Here is a 27,748-nt window from a genome sequence, read left to right as displayed (position 1 = left end):
TAGGTCTGGGGGCATTTCATGAAGCATTTTGTCCGACAAGTTGTCGGACAAATTTGCTCTCTGCCAATCAGATGCAAGGATTTCTGTAGTTTGTAACAGTTTGTCAGAAAAATATCTGACCAAACTGCTTCATGAAATGCCCCCCTGTTGTATCACAAGACATCCTACCATATACAGTTTTTGCAATCAAAGCAAACATATAAAGAGATATCAGTATTTTTCTCATTAAAGCATAAATGCGGACGGTTTAGTCTGGAAACATGTTATCATAGAAATATTGTTCACATTTTGTGTTATTAACAATACTTAACATTGATTATACAGATTCATTTTTTTTTTACAGAGGTTCTTTCTATCCGTAACTCACACTTAAGAATAATTTTCAAGCACTAATTTTGGGTTTTTGCCTTTAATTATCCACAAAAAGGAGGACTCAATGCATAAAAGGTGTATGCTTTATTTTTGGAAAATGTTGAGGAGATCAGGAAAATAATATATATTGATGTAGATTTTGGACCTGAAGGAGCAGTTGAAGCATTTTTAAGAAACAATGCCTTGTGGCATCGTTCTTATCATCAAAAATTAATAATGACAAACTCAAATGAAAATTGGAGGGGGGAAGAAAAGATGAACATAATGACATGAGACAGCTTGGTAAAGATTAAACGCTAAAATAGACAATGCAGCCTCTTTTCTCAGTTCATACTTATCCAGAGTGTGTGCTTTCTTTCCAGTACCGGTATTATTATTTAGATAGGTTAGGGGAATCCCTTTGAATTGTGTGATACATCATTTTAAAGCTTACAGTCTGCTCTTTCAGAATCTGTCCTTAAAGGACAAGTCCACTTTCATGCGCACGTGGATTCAGTGAATACAACAATATTAGTAGGACACATCACAGAAAGCTTGGAAAAAATCGTACAATCCGTTCAAAAGTTATGATTTTTTAAGGTATCTGCACAGTCGCGGCTGGATGAAAAGACTACCACAGTGTATGATGTCACATGCGCACATTCTAAGGAAAATGAAATGAGAATTTCACAAAACCATACTTTTTGAATAAAGTTCACATAGTTTCTTTGACTTGCTAGTGACGTATGTCAAGGGTAATATTATTCCCCCTGCCTTCTGAAAGAGAAGTCGAGTATCCTTTTGTAAGCGAAAATAATTTATGTTGAATTTTCTTTATTCATTCTTTATATCGTTGTACACATGTGATATTACAAGGTATAGTAGTCTTCTCATCCAGCCTCGACTGCATGAGCAGAAACTTCAAAAATTCATAACTTTAGAACGGATTGTCCAATTTTCCTCAAACTCTCACTGATGTGTTCTACTATTGTTGCTGCATTCACTCAACCCACATGCTATAAAGGTGACAAATCTTTGTCTGGCGACTTTTTTGTTGATCAATAATACCAACCCTGATGGAAATCTCTTCAAATTCATAAGTTCTGAAGTCTCCTTTAAGTTTAACCAAAATCTATATATGTAGTTGCCATGGCAACATACCACTTAACACTAATGAAAAGTATTTCAAACCTCTATACATCCCGTTGATCAGTTGTACCTATTCAAATGGAATCTCTTCCAAACTGGAAAATAGCCTCCTGTAACTAACTTCAATTAAAAACCCTAGTTTTGGGTTGCCATGGCAACGCACAAATCAACAATTATATTTGACCCCTGGTTTATACTCTTGGTACCTTCTATACAACGTTCATATCAAATTTTGTGAAAATTGAATCTTCCTACCTGGAGAAATAAACAAAAACATGATTTTTAGAAAAAGTTCATTGACCTTTGACCTTTGACCTTTGGAAATTTCACCCCAAATTCAATCAAAATATTTTACTTGTTCTCAATATTCTTCCTGCCAAGTTTTATCCAGATTGGATATTCCTGACCTGAGAAATAGCCAAAAAACCTATTTCACAAATAAAGGTCATTGACCTTTGACCTCTAACCTCCTTCCCAGCATCAATTTTCTTGGAGCACCCTATTTTTTGAGAAGGTACATCATGAAGTACCTTTGGTGAAAAAATCATGCTTTTGTCCGCCGTGTCACGATAATTTCACTAAGCCACCCCACTACTAGTATCTCAACGTACGTAAATTGATATCTCTTGTGTGTAAATAACAACACGATGCAGTGCACCCGCGCCCGCCCGCGACCGCGGCCCGAATTTTCCATTACGGTCTACGTCGTCGCGTGTATTATGTAGCGTACTACTATTTCCGCATAGACCCAACCCACCCCGGACTCGTCTCTTGCCGGGTTTGGTACTTCGTCGGACTCTGAGCCGTGTACGATGACTAATTCAGCTGATCCCAAGTCTAATCTAGCCTGTAACTTTCCATGATTGATTGACAGTGGATTTAAAGAGACGTTTATTCCTGCTTAGACTCATACGTGGTGTTCGAATCGAAAGAGCAATCATGACCTTACCAGCGACTACCGCCGGTACTACGACACCTCTGCCTATGGACCAGTGCCCTCTCTTTGATGGGGATCTTGTGAAGTGTGTAAGTATTGCAATCATGCTATTCAAATTGTGTTAAATCAGGTTGGTCCCTGTATTTAGCGAAGGTCCCTGCAATCCAGATGTATGTTGCCGACACAGTATATGTGCCTACCATTCATTGATTGTTATCACTGCACTCCATATTGCCATAGAAAATGCAAATTGTCTACTAGTGACAGTTTTTGACATATCATAACAAATGCATGGGAAGCCACATCAGTTCGGGAAACCCACTCACAAGGGGGGCCCCTCCTTATAAGTAACCCGTCCCCCTTATAAGTAACCCCGTCCCCCTTATAAGTAACCCCCGGGGCACCCCTTATAAGGAGTCTCCACGCTTTTTTGCAATGCAACGCGAAAATGAAAGGACTGCGGCAATTCGCTTGATTATGTCCATAAAGCTTCACAAGTTTCCTAGTTACTCACGAAATTTGAGCAAAATCGGTTTGAGGCATCATATCTAAAATCATGGATTTAAATGCGATGTCAAACGACCCATGCGAATGCTGAAATGCGAGCGATTACTGGCGTGAGTGTCGCCAGGCGCGGCGGCGCGGCAATGCTTGAGTCCAGACGTGGCGACTGAGTACGGAGACTTTCGTACTCAGATATGATGCCTCAAACCGATTTTGCTCAAATTTCGTGAGTAACTAGGAAACTTGTGAAGCTTTATGGACATAATCAAGCGAATTGCCGCAGTCCTTTCATTTTCGCGTTGCATTGCAAAAAAGCGTGGAGACTCCTTATAAGGGGTGCCCCTGGGGTTACTTATAAGGGGGACGGGGTTACTTATAAGGGGGACGGGTTACTTATAAGGAGGGGCCCCCCTTGTGAGTGGGTTTCCCGAACTGACATAACTCACTCACCTCAGCTCAAGTGTTAACACGGCAATATACATGGAAATAGGTTAGAAGTCCCCACCATACATTTGGATCGCAGGGACGGACCTTGATTTAACCTATTCAGAATGGTTCGATTTTGCTACAACACGCATTTCCCCATAGACAGCTGCCTCAGCTCGATCAGTAGACTCGCAGCTCGGGACTCGTCCTCAACGGGTTAATTTTTACTTTAAGTAGAGGTTCTACACTCCTCACATTATTGCAACTGATTGGCAAACCCTACATCAACATATGTTGTACGTATACAAATGTACGCACTGAATTAATCATGGGCATGCATACTCGGGCGGGATTTGAACCTACATTGTAGATGACCTCTGCCAGGCTCTGGATCACCGGACAGACATCATCCACCTGATCACTATACTACTTAACACTGATTAATTCAGTACTTTAGTATTTACATTGATGTAGTCGTAGAGCAATTTGTCAACAATCAGTTGCGATAAAAACAGCTCAACAAAAGTATTTCATCAACTCCTCATTTTGTATTGGCATGAAGCACCCGGACCTGTCGGACTGGCAGCATACATTTTGTAATCCTGCCTCACATTCACGGCTGGCTGCATGTACTAAAACTCCTAATTAAGTTTTGTAGTCCTGAGTGAATGAGAAGCTTTAGGCGTACTGGAGGTCCATGTTCATTGGGGGCCTGTGCTGGATGTCACGTTCTAAGTCAGTCTACCATCTGGTTTCTATGAACAGAGAGCTAGCACAGTGGGGAAAAAAAAGACAAAATCAAAAACTGGAACAATTTGCAGCAAAAAAAAAACACTTTTTTTCCCCCCCCCAAGCTATAGATCTATAGTTTAATGCGTTTGAATTGTTTAGGTTTGGTATCGACTATCAATGCATGCATCAAAGCACAATCATTGTATTCACTTTAATAGGGTTTGTCTTGTTTTGTTTATTAACATTTGGTGCAGTGCTGTACAACGTATGATTATCATTAGACTGAGAGTTTGTAGGATCCAGGAGAAATTACTCTCTGTCTAGACAACGGGTATTGATCAGTGTAACAAGATGTGTCTGTTTACGCCCTCTCATTTATTAAATTTTTTTAATTTTTAATTTTTTTTTTAAATTTTTATTTTTTATTTTTAATTTTTTTTACGGGGGGGGGGGGGGAGGTTTATCTTTGCAAATTCTCCAAGTCAGACCGGTGCTATTTGTGAATATAGAAAGATGCAAAATATTCAACTCTGATCTTGACATGAATGTGACGTGTTCACACGTACATTTCTCAATCCAATACTGTACTCCATGCTATTAATGTAATCATATCATATGGCATATATCCCATATACAACTATGAAAGGTAATTACAGTACATGTATTCCCAATATCTCACAACTGCATCAGTGTAATAAAGATATATTATCTTAGTGTGCTGGGCACATGTAATTTGCTCAGTATTTGAATGGCTCTGTGAACAAAAGTGGTCTAAAGATTCCTTGAAGAATACCTAATTTGATTTATGGATACTAGCTCCCACCCTAAAATTAAATATTTTGTTAATTTTGAATCTATTTGGTCACTACTTCAGCTCAGTAACAAAGCTGCAAGGCAAGTTGTGTCTGGTGATTTAAGTCATGCTTGGGACATTGTTTTGTGTTTCATAGTTATCCACAGAGTAGCATTCTTTGTGTTTCATTCTGTTTTTCTCCTTCTTTGACTCCTCTTTTTTTCTATGAAGAATACGATCTACGGCGTGAGAAAAGCCTTGGCATCTCTTTCCTTGGTTGGCTGGTGAGTTTATTTTTCAGCTCTGAAAGCATTGTCAAATTAGTCATATTATATTGTCTTAATTTGATCAAATTAATGTTCTACTGTCTCAATTTGATTGTGTGTTAAGGTGGTTATAGTGTAATGATGTATACTATTGTAGACTAGTATGTCAGGCAAGTGTGTAAAATTTATCTGGTCTGCAGGAAACAGTGTGAATGCTTTATTCTTATTTTCATCATAATTTATGGATACCTCATATCAGAAAAAAAAAAAGAATGTCCAAAGTATAGTGTACATTTATGTGATGATTTCCACAAATGCTAATTATAGTTATGACTACATGATTTAATTTTGAAAAGGGAGTTTTACTATAAACTAAGATGTTATGCACAAGTGGAAAACAAAACATTTTCCTTGATAACAAGAAAGTTTGTTTGACGTTGTCCCTACCTAGCAACAACTAGTAGGGCAAGACCTCTGAAAGACCACTGAAAAACCATAAAAATTAGATCTCAAGATCTCAATAATCTTTCACTGAACTTTCAGTAATCTCCAAGGTCCTTCATGATTCCTGAAAACTCAGGCTCTGTCATAAATCCACACAAGCTATAAAGCTGGGGAGGGAATTGCACATTACTCACATCACATGAAAGACACCATATGACCACACTGTGTGCTTTGAGTACTAATTGGCACAGAAAACCCCATAGCGTAGTACACACTGTCCAAACTCCCTAGCACAAAAAGGCTCAATCAGATTATATCATAAAACTCTGATATTACCTTTGAATTGATCCGTGTCAAATCCAATTTAGTTTATGGTCACTTCATTATTATCTTTGAGAAGTCCTGATCTAATACTGAAAAAGAAACAAATGATCATCAATTCATTATGCTTTCCTGACAAGGCCAAATATTTGTTTCTTATTTCCTTTCCACAGTATTTTCATGATCACACTTATCTGGCTGTTCAAGAAATATGAGCTCTTTGTGCAGAGACTTATCCTCTATCTTACGGTGGCGGCTTTCTTTGGCTCCATCTCAAAATTCATGGTAAGTGAATTAGTCTGTTTAGAGCTTATCTTATCACAAGAAGACTTTCAGTATACATGTTTTGATGTGTTGGACGACTGAACAGTAATTAGTAACAGCCGTCCATTGGTATCCATTCCTGAAGCTGTTGATCTGCAATAAAGCTGTCACCATGACGCTTCTTGGGAAGTCAAAATTGTTGAAGATTAGTGTTTCAAATGGTACATTTTGCCAGATGTGAATTTTTAGCATATAAAATGTTGTAATGTATCATTGTCATAGTTTATTATCATTTTATAATGCTTGTATGAAGGGACCTGATGATATCTCGAAAATGTCAAAATTTGGACAGTCAATATTTTCTTTAATGAAGACAAAGACAATTATATGCACTTCCTACAGTACAGAGTTTGTAGGAATCTTCATGTTTGTCAAGGTCATTGAGCTGTCTCAAGAACTGTGTGTGTGTTCATTAAACATTAGTCCACACAATCTAACTGTGTATGAAAGTACAATTGTAGGATTGTGTGGTCAATCATGAGCGCATGACCCCCGGGTCTCTTGTTTTTTGTTTGTTTTTTTATGTCACAGGTTTTACTTACAAACCTGGCCCAGTTCGGGTTTAGTTTATAAACAGGAGATTTACTTCATACAATAATAGATTAATGAGCAGAAATTAAGATGAGTGTGACCGACTTTATTAGGTTTAGGGTCAATCAACTAAACCTTCAAATAGACGGTGTTTAATACAATATAAGCAACGAGACATTACAATGCACTAAAGATGCAGTCAATATAATTGTGCTTAAAAATAAGTAACAACGTATACAGCGTGTCAGTAACAGGACAAGGTATATCCCAACATTAACAATTTGTCAACTTCAAGTAAGTCAAGGGACTGATTAATTATAATCAATGAAAGGTCGATTATGTGGATTATCGGCGGGTCTTGTAGGGTGCGTCCTTTCCCTCAGGCAGAGAGTGTGCCTTCAGCTCGGGATTGCATTAGATGGGGTCCACTACCAGCTGGAAGGGGGACCTGATGTTAAGGAGCAGGATCGTCTGTATTAGGGGTATAACAGTTGGCTATATGAGAGCAGCCACAGGACCAATTTTGTGCGTCTGATCTGGCTAATGTTATAACAAGCTCTCCCTTTATTTACTAACAAGTCAGCAGTATTCATGATAGTGGAGGTTAATTGCCAAAATGTACTTATCAGTATTGCTCATGATATTCCATAACTTTAACACATGCAATAACTTTAACACTAATATGCAATAACTTTAATTATCCGATTATATGTATGACATAACTGTGTGGGATGGAAAACTGTGATTGTATTATGATCCTATAGTTTTATATAAACAGCTTATCAAGGATAGAATTATATGATCACCTAAAACTAATCACACAAACATTCATATTTCCTTTTTGATATTAACATTGATTCTGAGTGTACTCATACTTTCATTCCATAAAATTAGAACTGAATAATTCCATAACCCATCAATTAATCCTAATCTTGAACTGAACTCAGTCTTGTATAAGCATGAGCTTGATCACACTGAAATATGACATGTATTCAACAAATACATTTAGTTATAACTAATCTATTGTGTCAATTCACGATTGAACCTTTCAATATCAGATGGATGAGAAGCTAATTGTTCTGACTCAGGTAAGCGTCAATATGCTATACAAATTCTAAACGGCGATATAATTTATGTTGTACCTAATCACTGTTTACGATGATAAACTTTTAAAGGTTAGGATTTGATACTTAACAAAAATAAACAATAATACAATATCCATTTCAATCTATAATTTCCTTTAACAGCTTCTACTACAGGGCAAGTCCAAGATAAGGTCCCCTCAGAAGGCAAAATTTCATCTTTGCTCAATATTGACATATTTGGTATCATTTTGAAGCTTATGAGTTGAAGTTTTGATTTCCATGGAGGAAAAAATGATATTAGGTAAATTTATGCAAATTTCAAGGGCTTCATTTGCATAAATGTAAAACACAGCGTTACGTATGGGACATTTATAAAAAATCATATTTATTCAAAGGAAAGCAAATGATATTTGATTAATATGTGGACATAAGAAGTTCATCAAATAGTTTAACTTGGTATGAAAATTTAGGGATTATGCAAATGATTATGCAAATTAGCTCGTGTCCTATCATGAGATGTCCCATACGTAACAAAATGAGGTCATTTTTTTAGGTTTTTTCTGAAATTGCTAAGGTTATTTGAATGCCCTTTTGGAAAGTTCTAATTTATTCTTTAAAGAAATTGAATACCATTGAAAAAAGAAAAAACAGTAAAAGAAATATTTTTTATTAGGCATTGAAATAATGTTACGTATGGGAAAAATGTGTTACGTATGGGACGTCCTCATATATATTGCATGTGAATGCATGTAGCTAGCTGGGAAGGTCTCTCAGTAAACAAAACATCAATCATCCTGAAGAAAGCATCCCAACTTTGTAGCTACTTTTTGAGTTATAGACACTTGAAACAATACATGTACTTGACTGAACAAGTTTCAGAAAGGGGGAGCGGAAAATGGCAAAATACACAATGAAAATCAGCATTAAAGGGATGGTATAGTTTTTGTAGAAATGGGGATTCACTTTTCAAAATTTTATGAGATGACTGGAAACCAATAATATGAATTACTGAAGAGCATACAATTCTAAGACTAGAGGAATTCAAAGTTAATTTGATGGAGATCCAATTTGAAATGGTTGTGATATCAACAACAACAAAATAAAGTAAAATGATTCTTTTTTTTATTACAAGTGATACACAAATTGTCCTTATTCGGTTTTCAATAGTAGCCACAACAAAATTTATGGGTATATGTAACATACTGAGGTGTGACTCAAATCAATGACCTGACTGCTAGACAGACATCATACATCTACTTGATTACTGAAATTCCACGCAGCAGGTATTGCTTATTTAGATTAATATTTCTTGTGTCAAGTTGTTTTTTATTGAAACTAAATGGCAAACTGCCCTTCATCAATGGAAGTAAACACTTTAAACTATTCAATTTTTTAGTAGTAACTATCCTGATAAAAATAGGGCATACATACTCAGGTTGGTCATAAAAATTATAGAATATGATTGAATATGATTATGAGGGTAAATATTTGGGGGATATTGTTTCCTTGACAATCTGGATCAGTATTTGAGTAATTTCAACTGATTCCACCTCAATAATTATGCAAAAATTTGTTTTATGGGTATTTTGCAAAATTATTTCGCAAAATACCCATAAACATGGTTCTCCACACACTAAACGAATGGGGGACAGAGGGCATGCATACTCAGGTTGGTCATAAAAATATAGAAATATGATTGAATATGACTATGATGGTGAATATTTGGGGAATATTGTTTCCTTGACGATCTGGATCAGTGTTTGAGTAGTTTCAACTGATTTTACTTCAATAATTATGCAAAATACCTATAAACATGGTTCTCCACACACTAAATGAATGGGGGACAAAGTGTCCCATACGTAACTGTCCCATACGTAACACGTCATGTCTGTCTTTAATCAGAACCTGTAATTAGAGCTTTTTCCCTAATGACATGAAACTTACCTGTGATAATCTTGAGTGTTGTGACTTTCATCACAGTGAGTTACAAGTTGTAGAATGAAATACTTTCAGAGAGTTTTGAGGTTGAAAAAAATGTTCAAAAAAACAAAATTTTTCTGGTCCCATACGTAACGGCACATATTTTCTCTTCTAGAATATAATTGTGAAGGTCATTTTTCTCAATTTTTTACATGATTATACTTCTCCTAGATATCAATCACCATGATAAAGTTCAATATGATCAAAGGCCATTAAAACTATTTTTCAGGTCATAAAAGTCTCTGAATGTCCCATACGTAACGCGCGTGTTATCTTGGACTTGCCCTACAACTGAATCGCGACATTCAATGTGAAGGCGATAACACATATGTTTTTGTGTGTTACTCTTTCTTCTGCAGTGTATGAGCTCGGCAATCTACCTAATTAACACAACAACGTGTTTATTATACCCCCGCCAAACGAAGTTTGAAGGGGGTATATAGGAATCAGCGGACGGTCGGGCGGTCGGGCGGTCGGTCCGTTGCAAATCTTGCGTCGCGAACTACTTCCTCAGTTTTCAACCGATTCCCATAAAACTTGGCACAGATGTGTGCCTTGGGTTGTAGATGTGCAAGACGTATTTTTTGACAGTACCCAAAAGTACGTTGCCATGGTAATGGCATATGGGCAAAAATGGGTACAAATCTTGCGTCGCGAACTCCTCCCACAGTTTTTGATCAATTTTTATGAAATTAAGTACAGATGTTCATCTGAATATGTAAATGTGCAAGACACATATTTCCGCAGTGGCAAAAAGTGCGTTGCCATGGTAACGGCATGTTATTGGTAAAATATAGGGCAAAATGCTTCATGGCAAAACTGCTTCATCAGTGTTCTTCCAATTCTCATGGAATTCATATTGAATGTTTGTCTTAGGATATAGGTCAGCATGACACATTTCTTGACAGTGACAAAAAGTATGTTGCCATGGTAACAGCTCACATATTATGAGCCAAAATGATGGAAAATTTTGTGTTGCAAACTACTTCCTCAGTTTTTGCCCAATTTCCATGAAACTTGGTACAGATGTGTGCCTTTGGTTGTAGATGTGCAAGACGCATTTTTTGACAGTACCCGAAAGTACGTTGCCATGGTAACGGCATATTAATGGCAGAAGATCAAGGAAAGATCTTGCGGATTTAACTACTTCCTCAGTTTTTTGACCAAAGCTTATGAAAAGTTGTTTTGACCAAAGCTTATGAAATGTTGTTTGGCGGGGGTATAACCAGTCGCTGTAGCGACATTTCTAGTATACAATTGTGGTGACTTTGCAAAAAGGAATGTTCAGTATATAGGCTTTCAGATCCACCTGAAGGGGTGCTAGCACATATCTTATTAATAATTGTCATATGTAGAGGGATAATATTACCCAAGATTCAATTCAAGTAAACCTCCTAGCTCTTGGCTTTGTCAAAGGAGGCAAATAGCAATATCCACTCATGCTAATATTAAATAACAACTCAAATATAAACCAGAACAATATCATCATACATGTATGTGCAGGTAAGCCATACTGAACGTTCATTGCATAGTCATCAATCATCATCTTTAATCCAATTAATACATCGTGTATTCATAATACTCCAGAATACTGAGTATATACTTTGGACAACTGTAAACTAACACAAAACATCTAAGTCATATGTACTCTTCAAGATTGAGTGACAAAGAGGAGTAAGAAGGAGAAGATGAGAAGGAGAAGAAGAAGAAGAAGGAAAGGGAGGAGGAGGAGGAAGAAAGTGTGATGAGAGAGACACTAGCAGAGAATAAGAAGAGAAGAGCACAGAAACATAATGTAAAAATATTCTTAAACTCATACAACATAATTATGAACATAATCATGTGGACATTATAATCAGCAAATAATGAGGAATCATGTTAGCTTTAACCTGTATTGGGGGTATGATAGTTGGCTGTATGAGAGCAGCCACGGGACCAATTTTGTGCGTCTTATCTGGCCGATTATGGAACGCCATAACTGATCAGAGGTTTCGAGCTGTCCGTGCAGAGATAAAACTACAGATCAGAGGTTTAAAACTACTGATCAGCGGTTTCAAGCTGTGCGTGCAGAGTTAAGCGAACTACCGATCAGAGGTTTTGCTTTGCTCGTATACAGAGTTAGAAACCTCTGATCAGTAGTTTTTACTTTGCACGAGCAAAGAAAAACCTCTGATCAGTGGTTTCAAACCACTGATCAGTGTTTCCCTGACTTTTGCAACATATGACCTTCCATAGCCAATATCATAATGAGCTCTCACCGACAGAGTAAAAATCTCTCCCCAATACAGGCTCACTACTAGAGACTCCAACCTCAATCACCTTCTGATCTGGAGATTCTCCCACCTGAAACCCCTAGCAAACGGGAGACTCCAACTTGATGTGCGCTTCGCGCACATCACGAGCGCAAAGTCCCTTGCGGTCTAGGGTTCTAGATACTCTCTCACGCTATCTATGGCTTATTTTTCAACATAAAATGAAATTAAATAAGAAATCATTTCAAGCAGGAGAAATTAAATCTCAAGTGGTAAAACAAAAACAAATCTCAAACGGGACATTCTGCAAAAATGGGCTTTTGAAGAGAGATCTCCCGTCGAAAGCGGGAGAGTTGGAGTCTCTGCACTACCGAATTCTTATCTCTTTTGTCCCATTCATCTGAACAGATTCTTAAAGGTGCATGGTCCCGGTGTCTTAGCCAAATGCATACACGGGCCCACGGCGCAAGTTTCCTATAGAGGCCTACGCTACCGACTCCTCTTTAGCGCTTACGCTTTGGCCCACTTCCCCTAGTCCGAAGAAGTCCGATCCACTGTAGTCAGTGGTCCGATCACAGTTCGGCTCATGATTCGGCTTTAGCAAACTTCTTTTTTGATGTCATAATAACAAGCACATATGCACGCACCCTGGCATTACTACAGACTGCACGATGCGCAGAGAAGACAACGAAGGCAACGTTACTTAGCAACACCTACGCACTTTACTCTTGATGACAGCTCAACTTCGGTAATCTTCGTATCAATGCTAACGGTGATCGGCAGTATCAACAGCGCCCTCTGCACTACTGGGACTATGCCCCTTTAATTTGTAAACTGGCTAAAGGACAGGGGTTTACACTTACATAGAAATACAATGACAGCCTATCTTTGACCAAGGAACCTTGGAACTGTAGTTCTTTGTTTTTCTGATGTACAGCTGTATGCTAACCTCTCTGTCATTGCTCACTACAGGAAAGCCCTCGTGAAGATAGCGCTGTGTGCAACTTTGAAGCGTGGTGGACGTCATTTTGGGGTGAGCTACATATCATTACTTGTGTGTCATGTGCAAATGGTCAACACGATGTACAGATGACTGTATGCTAGAGAGATCTGTTTTTATGCCTCCGCCACAAAGTGGTGCCGGAGGCATTATGTTTTCGGGTTGTCCGTCCGTCCTTCCGTCCGTCCGTAATGAATTTTGTGGACAGCGTAACTAAAAGACCTTTTAAGGTATTCTAATGAAACTTGGCATGTATGTGTATTAGGGGGTGAAGTTGTGCCTATCAACTTTTGGGTGCACATGCTCAAGGTCAAAGGTCAAAAGGTCAAGGTCAAATGCTTAAAATTTCACTATTTCCCCCCATATGTATGCAATGCCAGAAGATATTTTCTTGAAACTCAATGTATACATGTATCACCCGATTAAGATTCTCTGGTTAAAGTCTGGGGTCATGAGGTCAAAGGTTAAAGGTCAAAAGGTCAAGTAAAAATGTTAAAATTTTTACTTTTTTTCCCGTATCTTGGAAATTGTTCAAGGTATCTTCATGGAACACCATATGCATGCACTAACTGGCAGTGATTATCTAGCAATTTGGGGTTCATGGGGTCAAAGGTCAGGGGTCAAAGGTCAAGGGCAACACTTCAAAATTTTACTATTTCCCTCATATTTATGCAATGCCAGCAGGATTATTTTTTTAAACTTGGTGTATGCATGTATAACCCAATAGAGATTCTTTGGGAAGTTTTTTCCCCCAAAAAAGGTCAAAGGTCAAAAGATCAAAGATCAAGTGAAAGTGCTGAACTTACTTCTTCCTCCATATCTCCGAAGTGGCTCAAGTTATCTTAAAACTTAGTACATATTTATGCATGTTCTGCCTGACAGTGATTCTCTTATGAATTTTAGGGTCAAAGGCCAGATGAAAATGGTAACACTTACTATTCAATACAGAAATTGCACTTTTTCTCCATACCTTGAAAATTACTCAATACACAAACTTATGAAAGGGTCAAATTCAAGTTAAAGTCCTTAAATCCCCAAATACATGCTCTCATATTCATCCAATTAAATCTAGGTCAAGGAAGGTGAACATTCAACATATTTGTGACAAACGTGTCATTTTAATATTTTGCCAATTTTGTGAAAATGTCCCTGGTAATCACACATTGTCCATGTACTATAGACCTATTAGGAGAATCATGCATTATGGCGGAGGCATACCAGTCACCATAGCGACATTTCTAGTTCATTCTATTTTCTGTGTCAGCATGTGTGTTTGTGTGTATGTGGTGAATTGGAGTTGGTGTTGGATTTGTCATGCAGATAAAGGGAAACATAATGCACATACAGTAGTCATGTTCATATTTTTCCAAGCTAAACAGAACTTCCTATAAATGTTGAATTTGATTTGAACAATTAGGGTATGTAGAACATACATGGTTGTATGTAGAACAACCATGATTCAGCATGTTAGTGGAGTTAAAGCATTAAAATGATGGTGAATTACAAATTCTTTGGGGTGTTTTGCTTTCCCCACAAAATTGATTTACAATTTTGAACACAAAACTTTAGAATGAAAGTCCCATTTAAAAAACTTGTCAAACAACAAAGGTATGGTCAAAGTTGTGTTATTTTTTGTGTTATTTTCTTTTTTCTTATTTTCACTCCAGACTGGGTCACATTGCTATGGGTCAGCTGTATCACCTTCAACCTGTATCTTATTATCATTTGGATGATGAACACAGAGAAGAAAGAAATGTGAGTATGACTAATTATTTTTAGATCAATTATTGGCCTCTTAGGCCATTGTCAATCCCTGATTCTTTTGCATGCCTTGCACACTTTGTTTGTTGGTGTGTGTGTTTTTTTTTAATAAAGCATGAGTTGAATGTGTACGTGTAGATCTATACAAGCCTGTACATCAACAGACAATGTATTTATGATTTGAAACTGATAGCACTTCCATTGTCAGTTATTATGGAGAAAAAGCGTAATATTTTAAATGAAATAATTGCGGTTAGTACCAAGCTTCATGTGAAACAGAAACTACAGTATTTACATAATGTACTACAGCTAGATTTCTTAGGATATCATAATTGATATACATTTCATTACAGTCATATGATAAGCTCATCATACAAGTTTTCCATTTTTAATCTAACCATCTGTGTTAGATGAATATTCAATATAGTTTTGTTTTGTTGTTTTAGGAAACTTCCCTTTGTTTAAAAATGTTGTTTATTGAATAGTTTCATGTGAAACGGAAACTATTTACTGCAGCTAGATTTTCTGCCGTAGAGGAAATCATAATTGATATAAATTTGATTACATTGTACATGTGGTAAGTTCACCGTACAAGTTTTCCTCATCAAATCTACCTAGCAGTTTTAGGAGACTGTCCAATATAGTGCTTTTTGCTGGAAACTCCTCCATCTCTTAGTGGATTACAAAAAGGTCTTTGATCTTGTTGACAGACCTGAGTCCCATTTTATCAAAAGATAAAATCGATTTTAAATTTCCTTACCACACAGTCTGCCATAGACGTACAGTTGAAATCTTCACAAAGCAGGGCCCTGTCTTCATTTTGTGATTCAAAAGCTTAGTTTATTGTTTTTTTTCACTCTTAAACAATTGTTTGCTTTAAATGACCTGAGCATGAGAATTTTCACAGACATCACAACTGTTAGTATGTTTCAGTTACTAGTGATTTAAATGGATCTTTCTGCTTGATATTGCAGACCTTGCATATTTTTTATCGTAGATGATTGAATAAGGTGAATATCATCAATACTTGATTTGGTCATGCACAGGAACAGTGGACTCAAATCATTGTCATGTGTTGATTAACCCATTGAGTGCATCAAGTGCCCATAGGCACAGAAAACCCCATAGCATTGTACACACTGCCAAAAATCCATGGCACAGAAAGGGTTAATCATAAAGTTGGTGATGTCTTTCTCGTTTCCTGTCATCCAGCATATATCACATCGTGACTTGGGGCATTTCACTGCTGATGGCGTGTCTCCCTCTAATCGGTGACCGCTATGGTCCGGCAGGAGCATGGTGGTGAGTAATAATCTTCAGAGAAAGGAACCAACATGCGTTGCTATTGATCAATAAATGTATTTATAATCTTATATTCAAGTGAATGGCCATGTTTCATGGAACAAATTTATGTCTCATATTCCTGTACGTTTCTCTTACACATCAGTTGTCAGAGATTTCATTGCACTCACATGAAGATGGAGATACATGTACTTGTCATTTCATCTCATCTTTGCACGTTGAAATGATTTATGCAGTGATATTAAAGTTGACCTCACAAGGAAAATGCTGGCAATCTAATGAATGATGAAAAAAATAATAAATCATCAAGAAATTATAAAAAGTAATCATGTTCTTCAACAGGGAACCTGTGTTATGGTGCAATAGGAGATTTACATTCTATAGTCTTCTTTTGTTTGATTGTTTTTTGTTTTGTTTTATGAGATCATGGCTCAGCATATTTTTGTATCTATTTTGTGCATAAAACATATCTTGTATTTTTTCATGAATTTGTGGAAAGAAATAAGCATCATCTGTTTAACAGAATATATGTAGGGTGTTTATGGGAGATAGAGGGGTGGAGAAGGTGAGATAATTTTTTTTTTTTTTAATGCAATTTTTGCTCAACGTGATCAACAGAGCCAGTGGAGAGCTGGGAAGAAAATTGTTCTTTGACATCTCATGTATCCTTTTTCTTTCCATATTTTTCTCTTTATAGTTGGATTAAAGATGAATACCCTGTATGGCGATTCTTCATGTAAGTATATGTACAGGCAACTCCTGGTATAACAAAGTCCTTGTGACTAGCATTTTTCTTCCATTAAATATCAAAATGTCGTTTTCGATGAACAGTAAAGTATAGAAAGATGTATACAGACAATTATTTTTGGACCTGAATATCTACTATGTTATTAAAGGAGAGGTTCTTTGTGACCTTGTTCATTATAACGGGAGAGTGCTGTATTTGAAATTCAAGTTAGTATTGGTCCTAAGAAATGTCATTTGTAGAGTCAGTCATATAAAGAGTGGAAATTGAGCACAAAATATGATCTGCTGTGGAGGATGTGATGACAACTGTCTCTTTCAGCCTGAGCAAAACTTGCGGTGTGAAAAATGAAATTAGAAAGTTTACAAACAAAAAGCTACAATGCCCATCCCGATTGCTGAACTTTCCCCCTTTTGCCCCTGCAACAGGTGGTACGGACCGCTGGTTCTCCTCATCGTTCTCATGTTTGTTACCTACACCTACATCACATACAAACTCCGCCACAGGGTAAGTGCTATATTTTCCGCTCGTTTCCTAACATCAAGCGCCACAGAAGATTAGTCCATTCAGAGTTGATTTATAGAGGCCACAGTTTGCAGCAAAACCAACCTGAGAGTGGTTTGTCTTCATTCTATGGAATGGAATGGGAGATGAGATAGCTCAAGACAAACAAGATGACTGATGAAGGGCTAGAGTCCTCTGGTAATGGTACACAAACTGTGAAAATGTGAGAAGGCTTTCGTGCTAGCGCTCATTTTTTCTTTTCAACCATGTAGGTGATTTGAACCTTCATCTGGCTTGATGTAAGTCAGACTAAAGCATGATTTCCATGCTTTCCTGAAATGTAACTGTTTGCAATTGTTCCAGTGCTGCAGTCAATTCCACTGGGGTAAAGATATTCGCACCCGGTGGGGCAAGCATGTTTCACATGGACAAATATAGGAATAACGCATGCCGCGGAGTTGTTTAGCGAGTATGCAGTGCACGAGAGGTTTCTTCTGAGCATGCGCACTCCACACGAGCCGGAGGCGAGTGTGGAGTGTGCACGCGAAGAAGAAACCTCGAGTGCACTGCATATCGCTGAACAACGACGGGAAAATGCGTTATTCCTTTTATAAGATGGCTAAGTGATTTCAAACGCGAGGTGAATATACCTTGTATGAGAAAGAAATAATGAAATAAATCCAATATCAAAGATTTTGAAATTGTACTTACCGTTGGAAAATGGCCCAGAGTAGGCTTTCTCCGAGATTATCCCAGCTTGTGTTGAATACTGTAAAAGTGGATATTTTTGTGTGACTAATTTTTCGCGCTTGGCCGGGTCGGAAGAGTTTGCTTTTATTTTCGCGCTAGTTTCTGGTTGCCGAAATGCGCGCAAATTTGAACACCGCGAAAATTTCAACCGTGGATTAGACAATTTGGGTGCGCGAAAATCCCACAGGCGTGCAGGGATAGACACTTTTCGCGAATGATCACGTGGTACGCTTTGACCAATCAGCAAGCTGGAAATTACTTAGCCATCTTATAAGATATTCTAGCCCAGTGGGGCAGTGGTGTTCCACTGAGGTAAATCTGTTCTAACCCAACAGCGGTTGATCAGACATTGTCGTAAATTGTTAACTTTGTGGTCTTCTCATTTTCATGATAATTGCAACAACATCAACAACAACAACAACAACAATGACATAATAATAATAATAATAATAATAATGATGATAATAATAATAGTAATAATGATAATAATAATAATACAAATGTACATGTATCAATCTCTCAGGAAAAAAGTCCTTCAATACTAGTAGTCACTTGATGTTGCAATGATACTATAGTGTGCTGGCCTTTGACGGTGTGTGCAGGGAACATTTTTGATTTCATATTTTTTGTCAACATTGTCGAGCATTGTTATTTTTGCAATCAAGAGCTTTTCTGTGAAATTCACGAAAATCAAACTGCTGCAAATATTTCCGCATGTACAGTAACCATATGGCAGTGGTGTAATTGTTTGGTTGATGCATGAACGCTTTTGCCTTCTAAGTGGTTGAATTAATTAGGAGACTTCCTCATGCTATTGCTATCTGTTTCTTTATGTCTAGATACGAAGCTGGCAGGGCACCTATGAGCCGGAGATCGAGCGTAGCAGACAGCTAATCCGAGAGGAGATTAAGCCGTTGAGGGCTTATCCCTTCATCTATCTTGTTCTCTCCATCTTCCCCTTGATCAACAGGTAAGAATAATGCTTCAAATCAGTGTTTGGCCCAACGTTGTTAAAGGCATAATTTACCATTTTCAGATGTAACAAAAACCCAGCATTAGTGCTTCAAAATAGTTCTAAAATGTGAGTTAGGGATAGAAACAACCAACGTAAAAATTTGAACCAGTATAATCAATGTTTAGTATTGTTAAATATATAAAATGTGAACAGTAGTTATAATAAAAGTGTGTCCAGATGAGACTGTGTACAGTTATGGTTTAATGAGAAAAGTAGTGATATCTCCTGATATTTTAAGCTGTACTGCAAAAAAATGTGTATGGTAGGATGTTATGTGATACAACTGACCTACTTATATGCATCAAAAGTGATATCTTGAACATTTCAAAATCACTTCTCCCAAAGATAAACATGATCTTTAACCTCTGTTCCCCCCCCCCCCCCCAAGGGCACTACTTGCAGATTACTTAGGGGCTGAATCGATTTTGTGAGAGGAAATGAAATGTCCCGTCATTGTTGGCCTCGAAGTGTAGAGGAGTGACCTCTACTAATGACCTCTCTTGCACAAAGCGTGTGTTGATTAAAATCATACACAAACAAACAAGACTGCAAATCTTTGCCCTGTAAGTGGTGCCTTTGCCATGAGGTATGGCAAACAATACTAGTGAGTCAAATACTGTCTTTCATCTTTTAAAGTGTCAGAATACTGTGCAAAAAAAGTATTGATATATATTGCCAAGTGGTTTTCTAGGTGCTATCCTAGCAATTCATATTCATCCCTGTAATTCACTATTTGACCATGATCATAAAAGGTTCACTTTTGAACAGATATCTTTGCAGCAAAATTCTTGTCGTGTGAGAAATATACCTAAGAGGGTGTGCAGTTGTGGTTGATGTATTCCATTTGTCGCAGTGCAATTAATTTCTCTTTTCTATCATGTTCTTTGCAGAATCCAGAATGCAGTGTCTCCAAATAACCCCATCTTTGCACTGTATCTTCTGCATGCCATGTCGGATCCTTTGGTTGGGTTCGTTAATGCCATTGTCTACGGCATGGACCCAGAGACACGGAGCCGGCTCTCATGGACACAGATTAAGGTAAAGGCTGTGTGTGCTATATCGCACATCACTGGGCACATCAAAATCATTTATTATCAACCATCAGTACTGCATACTTGTTCTGTGTATATCACTTTTCAATGTGATGACATATTGTTGGATTCATGACTTAAAGCAATGTGCCAGCAAAAAGTCACAGCAAGTAATGAGTGTAGAATCAAACAAGTACTTTAAAAAAAGACATAATGTGCAATGTATTTCATGCCATAAGATGTTGAGATGTCCAAAGAAGCGTGTGACATAGAAGGATGAAAATGACACTTTCCATAAAAATCATACATTGTAGACTTTTCCCACAACACTCAAACAACCTGGGATAAAGTGTTGCAGGAATAGAAAGAGAATTGATCTGATTACTGTTACACTGATGAAGCAGTGAACTATCAGTATACATGACAAGTTTTAGATTCATTCATATTCCATTCATGCAGACACTGTCATAAAAATATTTTTATGTCTGTTCATGATTCTCATAAATCATCTGCATTCTGAGAAAAAAAAAGAAGTTCTGTGTGCTTTGCGAAGTACATTTTTCATTTAACGAAGGCAATGAAAGGAAGACGAACTGTTAAAATGAATAGATTTCCTTTCTTAGGTGTGAGTTCAGTATCTGCTTGGTGGTTTGTTTGTGTGTTTTTTATTGCAATACTTGTACACTATACATCATTCAGGTGTTTGTGATTAGATAATCATGTAAACTTATAACACTCTTTTAATAGATATGAGTAGAGTAAGGAAGAGAACCATCAGCATTGTAGCAAAGTTATTCTACATGTAAGTCAATGATTTTAGATTAACAGGAATTTTACATTTACTGTTAAACAATGCATTTTACATCAATACCTTCAGTGAATATCTGACCCAATACTAGTATTTGTTGGCAGTTTTGTCATTATATTATGCACTTACATAGTCTGGATAGTCTGAACTGTGTAGCCTTCAAATATGTAGACTTTTCTTCACTATCTTTGTCCAGCATGAGAGATTTTGACATATATCAGTGTCTGTTGTTAGTTTGCTCTACAGTGGCATAAAAAAACATACCCATTGTTAACATGTCACTTGCCTGACTTGCACATTGTAGAAATGTCCAACATATATGTGTAAAAGTTTATTGTTTTGTATTTATGTCCACTGCACTATATTTCTTGGAGTAGTCACAGTACAAGACCTGTTGAATAAAAGCCATGGTGGTTGAGGGTGTCTTGATTAATGTCACCCTATGTAATTCATTCACTGTGATACAAAAAGTATTCAATAAGTAGTCAATTTTTAGGATCTAGAGCCTACAAGTAGCATAGATCTTGGTGTCGTCGCAACAATTGATGTCTAAAATTACAGGCTTGACTTGGAGGGAGACCTTTTGTGAAAGCTATTAATCTTCATAATGCCTTTTAGTAATTTGGCATCAGCATCTACTATGAATGCAATCAAAATTACAATGTATTAGAGTTACTGGACTCAAGTAAGGGCTATGATAATGATGTTGGAGTGTCTACATGTGTGTTTTGTATGATGCTGCTGGATTTATCACTCTCCCTGTGTTACATGCAAGTGGCGAGATGACATTCAAACATATTACCATTATGTTATGTTTTGCCATGAGCACATGTGATACATACACTGTACTGTGTATGTACTTCAGCAAATTTGTGTGTTCCACTTGTGTCAGATTTTGATAGTAGTCTTTGTGCATTCCCATAATGACAAACTTATTGAGTGTTCACAATAAATGAGATCTGCAAAGTAAAGCAACTACAACAATAACAGTCAGACAGAAAACCCGAATTTACTCAATGAAAGATTCATGAACTTTCAGTGCAATTTGGAAGTCCCGGTAGAATGTAGATCAACTGACTGTCACGTGCACAATGTGAATTTTTGAAAAGATTTTTCAAATTTTAGTGGTTACACTCGTATAAACTTGCCTCAACTTCTTGCTTATTAAAAAAAAAAATTAAGTTAAGGTTATCTATATTAGAGACTATATGATGGTAAAAGAATATTTGAATATTGTTTGACAAATTGGTTAATAGAGATCACAGAATAAGTTTGCTCATGATTTTAAAATCCATCCAGTTCAGTTTCTGTCTAGATCTGTCTAGTGTTTCAGGGATTTGCTATACTGATCTGAGCTTTTTTCTTTTCCTTTCTTTTATTTATTTATTTATTCTTATTTTTATTTATTTTTTATTTTATTTTTTTTTTTTTGGGGGGGGAGTGGAGTGGGGAAGGAACAGATGATGATGATGATGATGATGATGATGATAGAGTGTGTGTATGTGTGTATGTTTGAGTTTCTTCATTGGCAAGTGGTCAACTTCATGTTTTAAACAATTACTATGGATGAACATACCTTTAGTAGCCAGTGTTCATGGCTTTTCATGGAAATTGCATAGTTTCCTTTCCCACTCTGAAGTTGCGCAGTCATGTTCAAATTGTACTTTGTAGGTCGAATTGATATACTACTTGCCCATGCTATAATCAGACCACTAACACAGAATTCCTAGCATCTGTATGTTCCTCGACTGCTTCATTTAATCTCTTTTCCATCTCTCTTGCTTGTATTTCTGGCTCATTCCAAAATATTTGATTTGCATCAAAATTCCTTACTTTAATTATTTATATTCTTATTCTACCTCCATTACAATGTATACACTAAATGGGAATGATGAATTTGATCATCTTCACATGTATCTAAATGCTTAGCCTTCATATCTGAATATATTTACTAAGGTATTCATCCCATGTCCAGAATTCCATTAAAATACCATGTTTCTATTCTTCTTCTTTTTTTGTAAGCTTCAAGATATCATTGTAAAAGGATCCAATAAGTGTAATTCAAGTTTGATAATCAGTCTTTTCTAATCAATGAGGAGTAAAGGAAACTAGTTCTTTGTCTTCATTTGTACTGTAGTCAGTAGGATATAAGTGAAACATGATTTCTCGTTTGCACCTCTCATTCTTTGCACCTTTTCGTGTAAAGTAAAAGGCCAACAATGATAAGGACATGATAACATTCAATGAGAATGAATGTTATTTTTACATAAAAGAATTAGAAATATATCCCTTTTCAGTGTCTAACGTAGAAATGCATGATTCTTCCACAACAGCATATTTGGAATCATAATTGTACAGATGTGTGCATGTCAATATTCTGGTAGTGATTACATGAAGGGGACATTTAATAGCGCCTTGCCTGACATGGCAAGAAGTCCTTTAGTGGTTCTACTTCTTCATTCCTCTGCACACTGTCTGGTCTCACCCCCCGCTTCACACAGGGTGCTCTTAACAAACGATCGGCCCACCAACCAATCAGAGAGTACCCTCTCGTCTCCGCCCCGGAGACCCCAGATCTCGAAGACGTTTCCGTCCTGGGAATGAAATCTGCGTTCCACCGTAACCAGTACCAGCACTTGCCAATGAAATAGCCTTCTGTGCAGTGCTGACTGCTTTGTGATGCGCAACACCACAATGTTAGTCCCCAGCATGATCCGCCTGTTTCAACTTGTTCTTGTTTTATTTTGTTAAGTGCATGATAGTTAGATGGCAGTGTGAATGCTTATTATATAGTTATCCACTCCTGTTTAAAAAAAAAAGAAAAAAAAAAGATCCTGTTACTTACTTTTCTCCCACATGTTTTACACATTATTTAATCACTAGTTTTTGAGGTCATCAGTATTTCTTGTAAGTTGTAGTAGCTTTTCTTACCACATTCATGACCACTCAAATGAGCAGACTCACTTATTGGTTGCAGAAGAGCAATAAACAATACAGTATAGGTTTTGTGCAAAGTTGATACCCAATGTTTTTCAGCTGATTGCCAGAAATGACATGCTTACAGCACTTGCTGACATTTTTTTCCGCACAAATCAAATCAGGGCCATAAACCCAAAGGAGAGTATGACATATCACAAATATGTGTGGTTTCACGGTATATTTGTGTAAGTGATATGAAATCTTTTGAATTAATTCACCATAGGGTTCCATACTTTTGTTAACTAGTATTTATTTTAGTATGATTTGTCAGATACACCATTATCACATGTTCAAGTTGGGTTCTGTCTTGTTCAAAGTCTCAGTTGCAAGTTTTTGTTTCTGCCATAATTTATTTACTTTATGAACATAAGTAATCAATCTAAAGTCACTTAGAATTGTAAATGTTCATTTTAAGTCTTAGTCAAGAAAGATAGATGGATTGGTGTTGAGTGTGCTCTCTTAGAGTAAAAAATTAAAGAAACCCTTTTATTTTTCCTTAAACTTCTTAAATTTACTCACTGAAATTACTGAAAATAGAGCCTGTTTTTGTTAGCATTATTTTGTATTTGTGCACAGTGATATCATTGTCTGCCTGTGCATGAAATGGTGAAACCTTCTGCCTTATATTACTTGGCAAGCATTTAATTTGAAGAAAGACAAGCCGATTGATATTTGTTTTCTTCAATTTGTTTTGGATGTTATAGGATGAGGATGACTACCATCTTGTTCACTGCACGTTTATAATGCATTTTAAATCTGGGATCCCATGATTCCCAGTCAAATGTGCACCCCAAACCACAGAACCACAGCACAGATTGCCTTCTTTGTATGCATGCTAAAGATGTACCATATATACACACCTTTAACCCATTGAGGACGAGTCCCGAGTATACTCGTGCAGGGGTCTATAGGAAATGCGTGTTGTAGCAAACTCAACTCATCCTCAACGGGTTAAGATTTCTGGTAGTAGTTTCACCTGTTGCTAGTTCTGCCATTACAGACACCACTTTTGCCACTGCTGTTCTTGCAGCCATGTTTTGTCACTGAAACTGCATTTAATGTTCAGTGACCTTGCATTTCTGTTACTGCTGACACAATCGTTATAACATACTGCCACTACTAGTGACATTATATAAGATTTACTTCTACTGCTACTGCTTATACGTGTTACTGTATACGCCATATATTTCGCGAGCCTAAATTTTCGCGAATCGGGAACTCCTGACGATTTCGCAAGAGGTTAAATTCGTGATCGGGGAGTCCTGTACTGAACAGAGAAGTGTACACGCGAACATCACATTCACATCGGGATCAGAGTCAATATTTTTGCGTGTCTTTAATTTCGCGAATAGCACCTGACTTGCAAAATTCGCGAAAACAAAAACCTCGCAAAATATTCGGCGTATGCACTACTTCTACTACCAGTACTGCTGCTGCTACTGCTACTATTTTTTCAACTACTACAACTACTACTACCACTACTACTACCACTACTACCACTACTACCACTACTACCACTACTACCACTACTACCACTACTACCACTACTACTACTACTACTACTACTACTACCACTACTACCACTACTACTACTACTACTACTACTACCACTACTACCACTACTACCACTACTACTACTACTACTACTACTACTACCACTACTACCACTACTACTACTACTACTACTACTACCACTACTACCACTACTACTACTATTACTACTACTACTACCACTACTACCACTACTACCACTACTACCACTACTACTACTACTACCACTACTACTACTATTACTACTACTACTACCACTACTACCACTACTACTACCACTACTACTACCACTACTACTACCACTACTACTACCACTACTACGTGAGAAATCCTGTAGTCATGCAGTCCTTTCTTCAAATCTAATCCTGCTTTTAATGACCTATCAATACTGTAAAACCAGAAATTTTCACTTGCATGAAACTTTGTGAATTTGGAGAGGAGCCAAGAATCCAGAAGTAAAATGCACACGAGAGGTTTTGTCATCGTAATGCAATGCAGGCCTCAAAAAAGGCTGTCGGCTCCAATTTGTGAACTTGTTTCTGGTTTTACAGCACCATGTATCAGGCTGCACCACAGTGTGATTCTTTCATGCCTTTGCATCCATTGTGTTCTGAATTTCCTTTCCATGGTTAACTTTGTCTTCTTGCATGCGAAACATCTGTTCCCACTTATGTTTAGCTTGTGTTTTTCCTTCTTTTTTTTTCACTTCTTGCAAGTAAACATTTACCTGTCTGTGTGCCTGTAATTTCTGTCAATTTTTCATTGTGGTTTTGTAGGTATACAGCAGCTCATCCAATAAGTATGTCAAAACTTTGTTGACATTTTCAAACAACCAACCAAAAATGCTTCTCATTCATAAAATTTGAGCCAAATCTGTGTGTTACAAGACCGCTGATCCATAGCCGAATGTTGATTGCATGATTTTGACATTTCCATTTTCTTGAGACTCCAAAGCTTTCCAGAGATATGTATTTTTTTTTTTTTATTTCTCATTTCTACAAACCCACCAAATAAAAGATCTGAAAGCTGGCAATCAGACAAATAAAAAAATGAGAAAATTAACTCTGAAGATTAAATGTAGTCCAGTTTTGAGGAGATATAGATCATTTCAAAGCAGTGTAGCAACATACTTTCAAGATAGAGAAAAGAAAAGCATGAATTTCAAGCCATGGATGTCTTTCACATTAAGATTAAGAAGGCTGTACCGAAGATCTCAAGTGTTTAATTTTGGAACAAATACCAAAATTTGGTATGGGCTGCTTCTCACTGACTAGCTAGGGTACATGCTTTGATGTACATGTACTTTCTCTCTTACTGGAGGAACTGTTGGTAGTATTTCATCCTTCTATTCTTTATTTCCTGTTCTTTTTTTACAGCTAGCGTTCCAGTCCCACCAAGCTGCCAGAGTCATCATCCAGGAATATGACGTCCCGACGGAGGCACCTCCAACAGAGAGACAATTAGATGTGGATGGAGGGGGCCCCCTGGGTACTGATGATGTGAAGTACTCCATGGAGGATGGTGGACGCGAGAGGGATGGGGAGAACAATGAGGGAGCAAAGGACGTGACCCAGGATGGTGAGGCGGAAAAGACGGAAAAGGGCGATGAAGTAGTCTCAGTTTCTTGAGGGATGCTCCAGATAACCATCTAAACACAGTCCAGATCAAGTGATCAGATGGTACAAAGATGTTATCATCACAGTTATGCATTTTCTTTGTCCTCCATCTTTGCTCTACTTATCATATGTGATGCATTGTGACAGTGGCCATGAGTGTATCGATGTGCTTCTGTGCAGACAGTGAATATGTATAGTAGAAATAGGCTGGTCAAGACGAACTCGACTTTTGTGTCATGGAGATGAGTGTGGCTTCATTATAAATGTCAGTAAACAGCTAGTGAGTGGCTATGATTGAAAGTCATGAAGAGAACATGAAATGAGGATCCTGCTTGAATGTGTAAGTGATGTTGTTTTATATGAGTTTCATACTATTGAGTTTCATACTATTTTCACATCAGGGATCATATAACTGTCAGGAGGTTACTAATTGTCATCTTGAAATTGATGTACACCTGTAAGGTTGTGAAATGAGTGATGCATCCTGGCGTACAAAATGTATGGATCCATCAGTGCTTCATGCTGAAATACCCGCCATATTTCCTATCAGCGACTTCCCAGTAACCATACAGTGTACATGCAGTGATGTCT

At 37.3% G+C, this 27,748-nt stretch overlaps 1 protein-coding gene across 1 annotated transcript; it reads left to right on the top strand.

Moving 5' to 3' along the window:
• Positions 1-2,105: 2,105 nt before the first annotated feature.
• Positions 2,106-27,056, top strand: LOC139745264 (cyclic AMP receptor-like protein A). The gene is made up of 12 exons (XM_071655665.1): positions 2,106-2,526; positions 5,124-5,176; positions 6,097-6,208; positions 13,068-13,128; positions 14,763-14,850; positions 16,069-16,158; positions 16,856-16,894; positions 17,332-17,410; positions 18,997-19,127; positions 20,063-20,210; positions 23,513-23,707; positions 26,918-27,056. The coding sequence occupies exons 1-11, from the start codon at positions 2,440-2,442 to the stop codon at positions 23,660-23,662; spliced, it is 1,038 nt and encodes a 345-aa protein (XP_071511766.1). The 5' UTR covers positions 2,106-2,439; the 3' UTR covers positions 23,663-23,707; positions 26,918-27,056.
• The last annotated feature ends 692 nt before the right edge of the window (positions 27,057-27,748 follow it).

Source organism: Diadema antillarum, unplaced genomic scaffold (assembly GCF_040938485.1).
Source record: "Diadema antillarum isolate AM-2024a unplaced genomic scaffold, OU_Dant_1.0 seq00001249_RagTag, whole genome shotgun sequence".
NCBI classification, from domain to species: domain Eukaryota; kingdom Metazoa; phylum Echinodermata; class Echinoidea; order Diadematoida; family Diadematidae; genus Diadema; species Diadema antillarum.
Note: the sequence above shows the minus strand (reverse complement) of the source record. Positions and strands in the feature narration are given on the sequence as shown.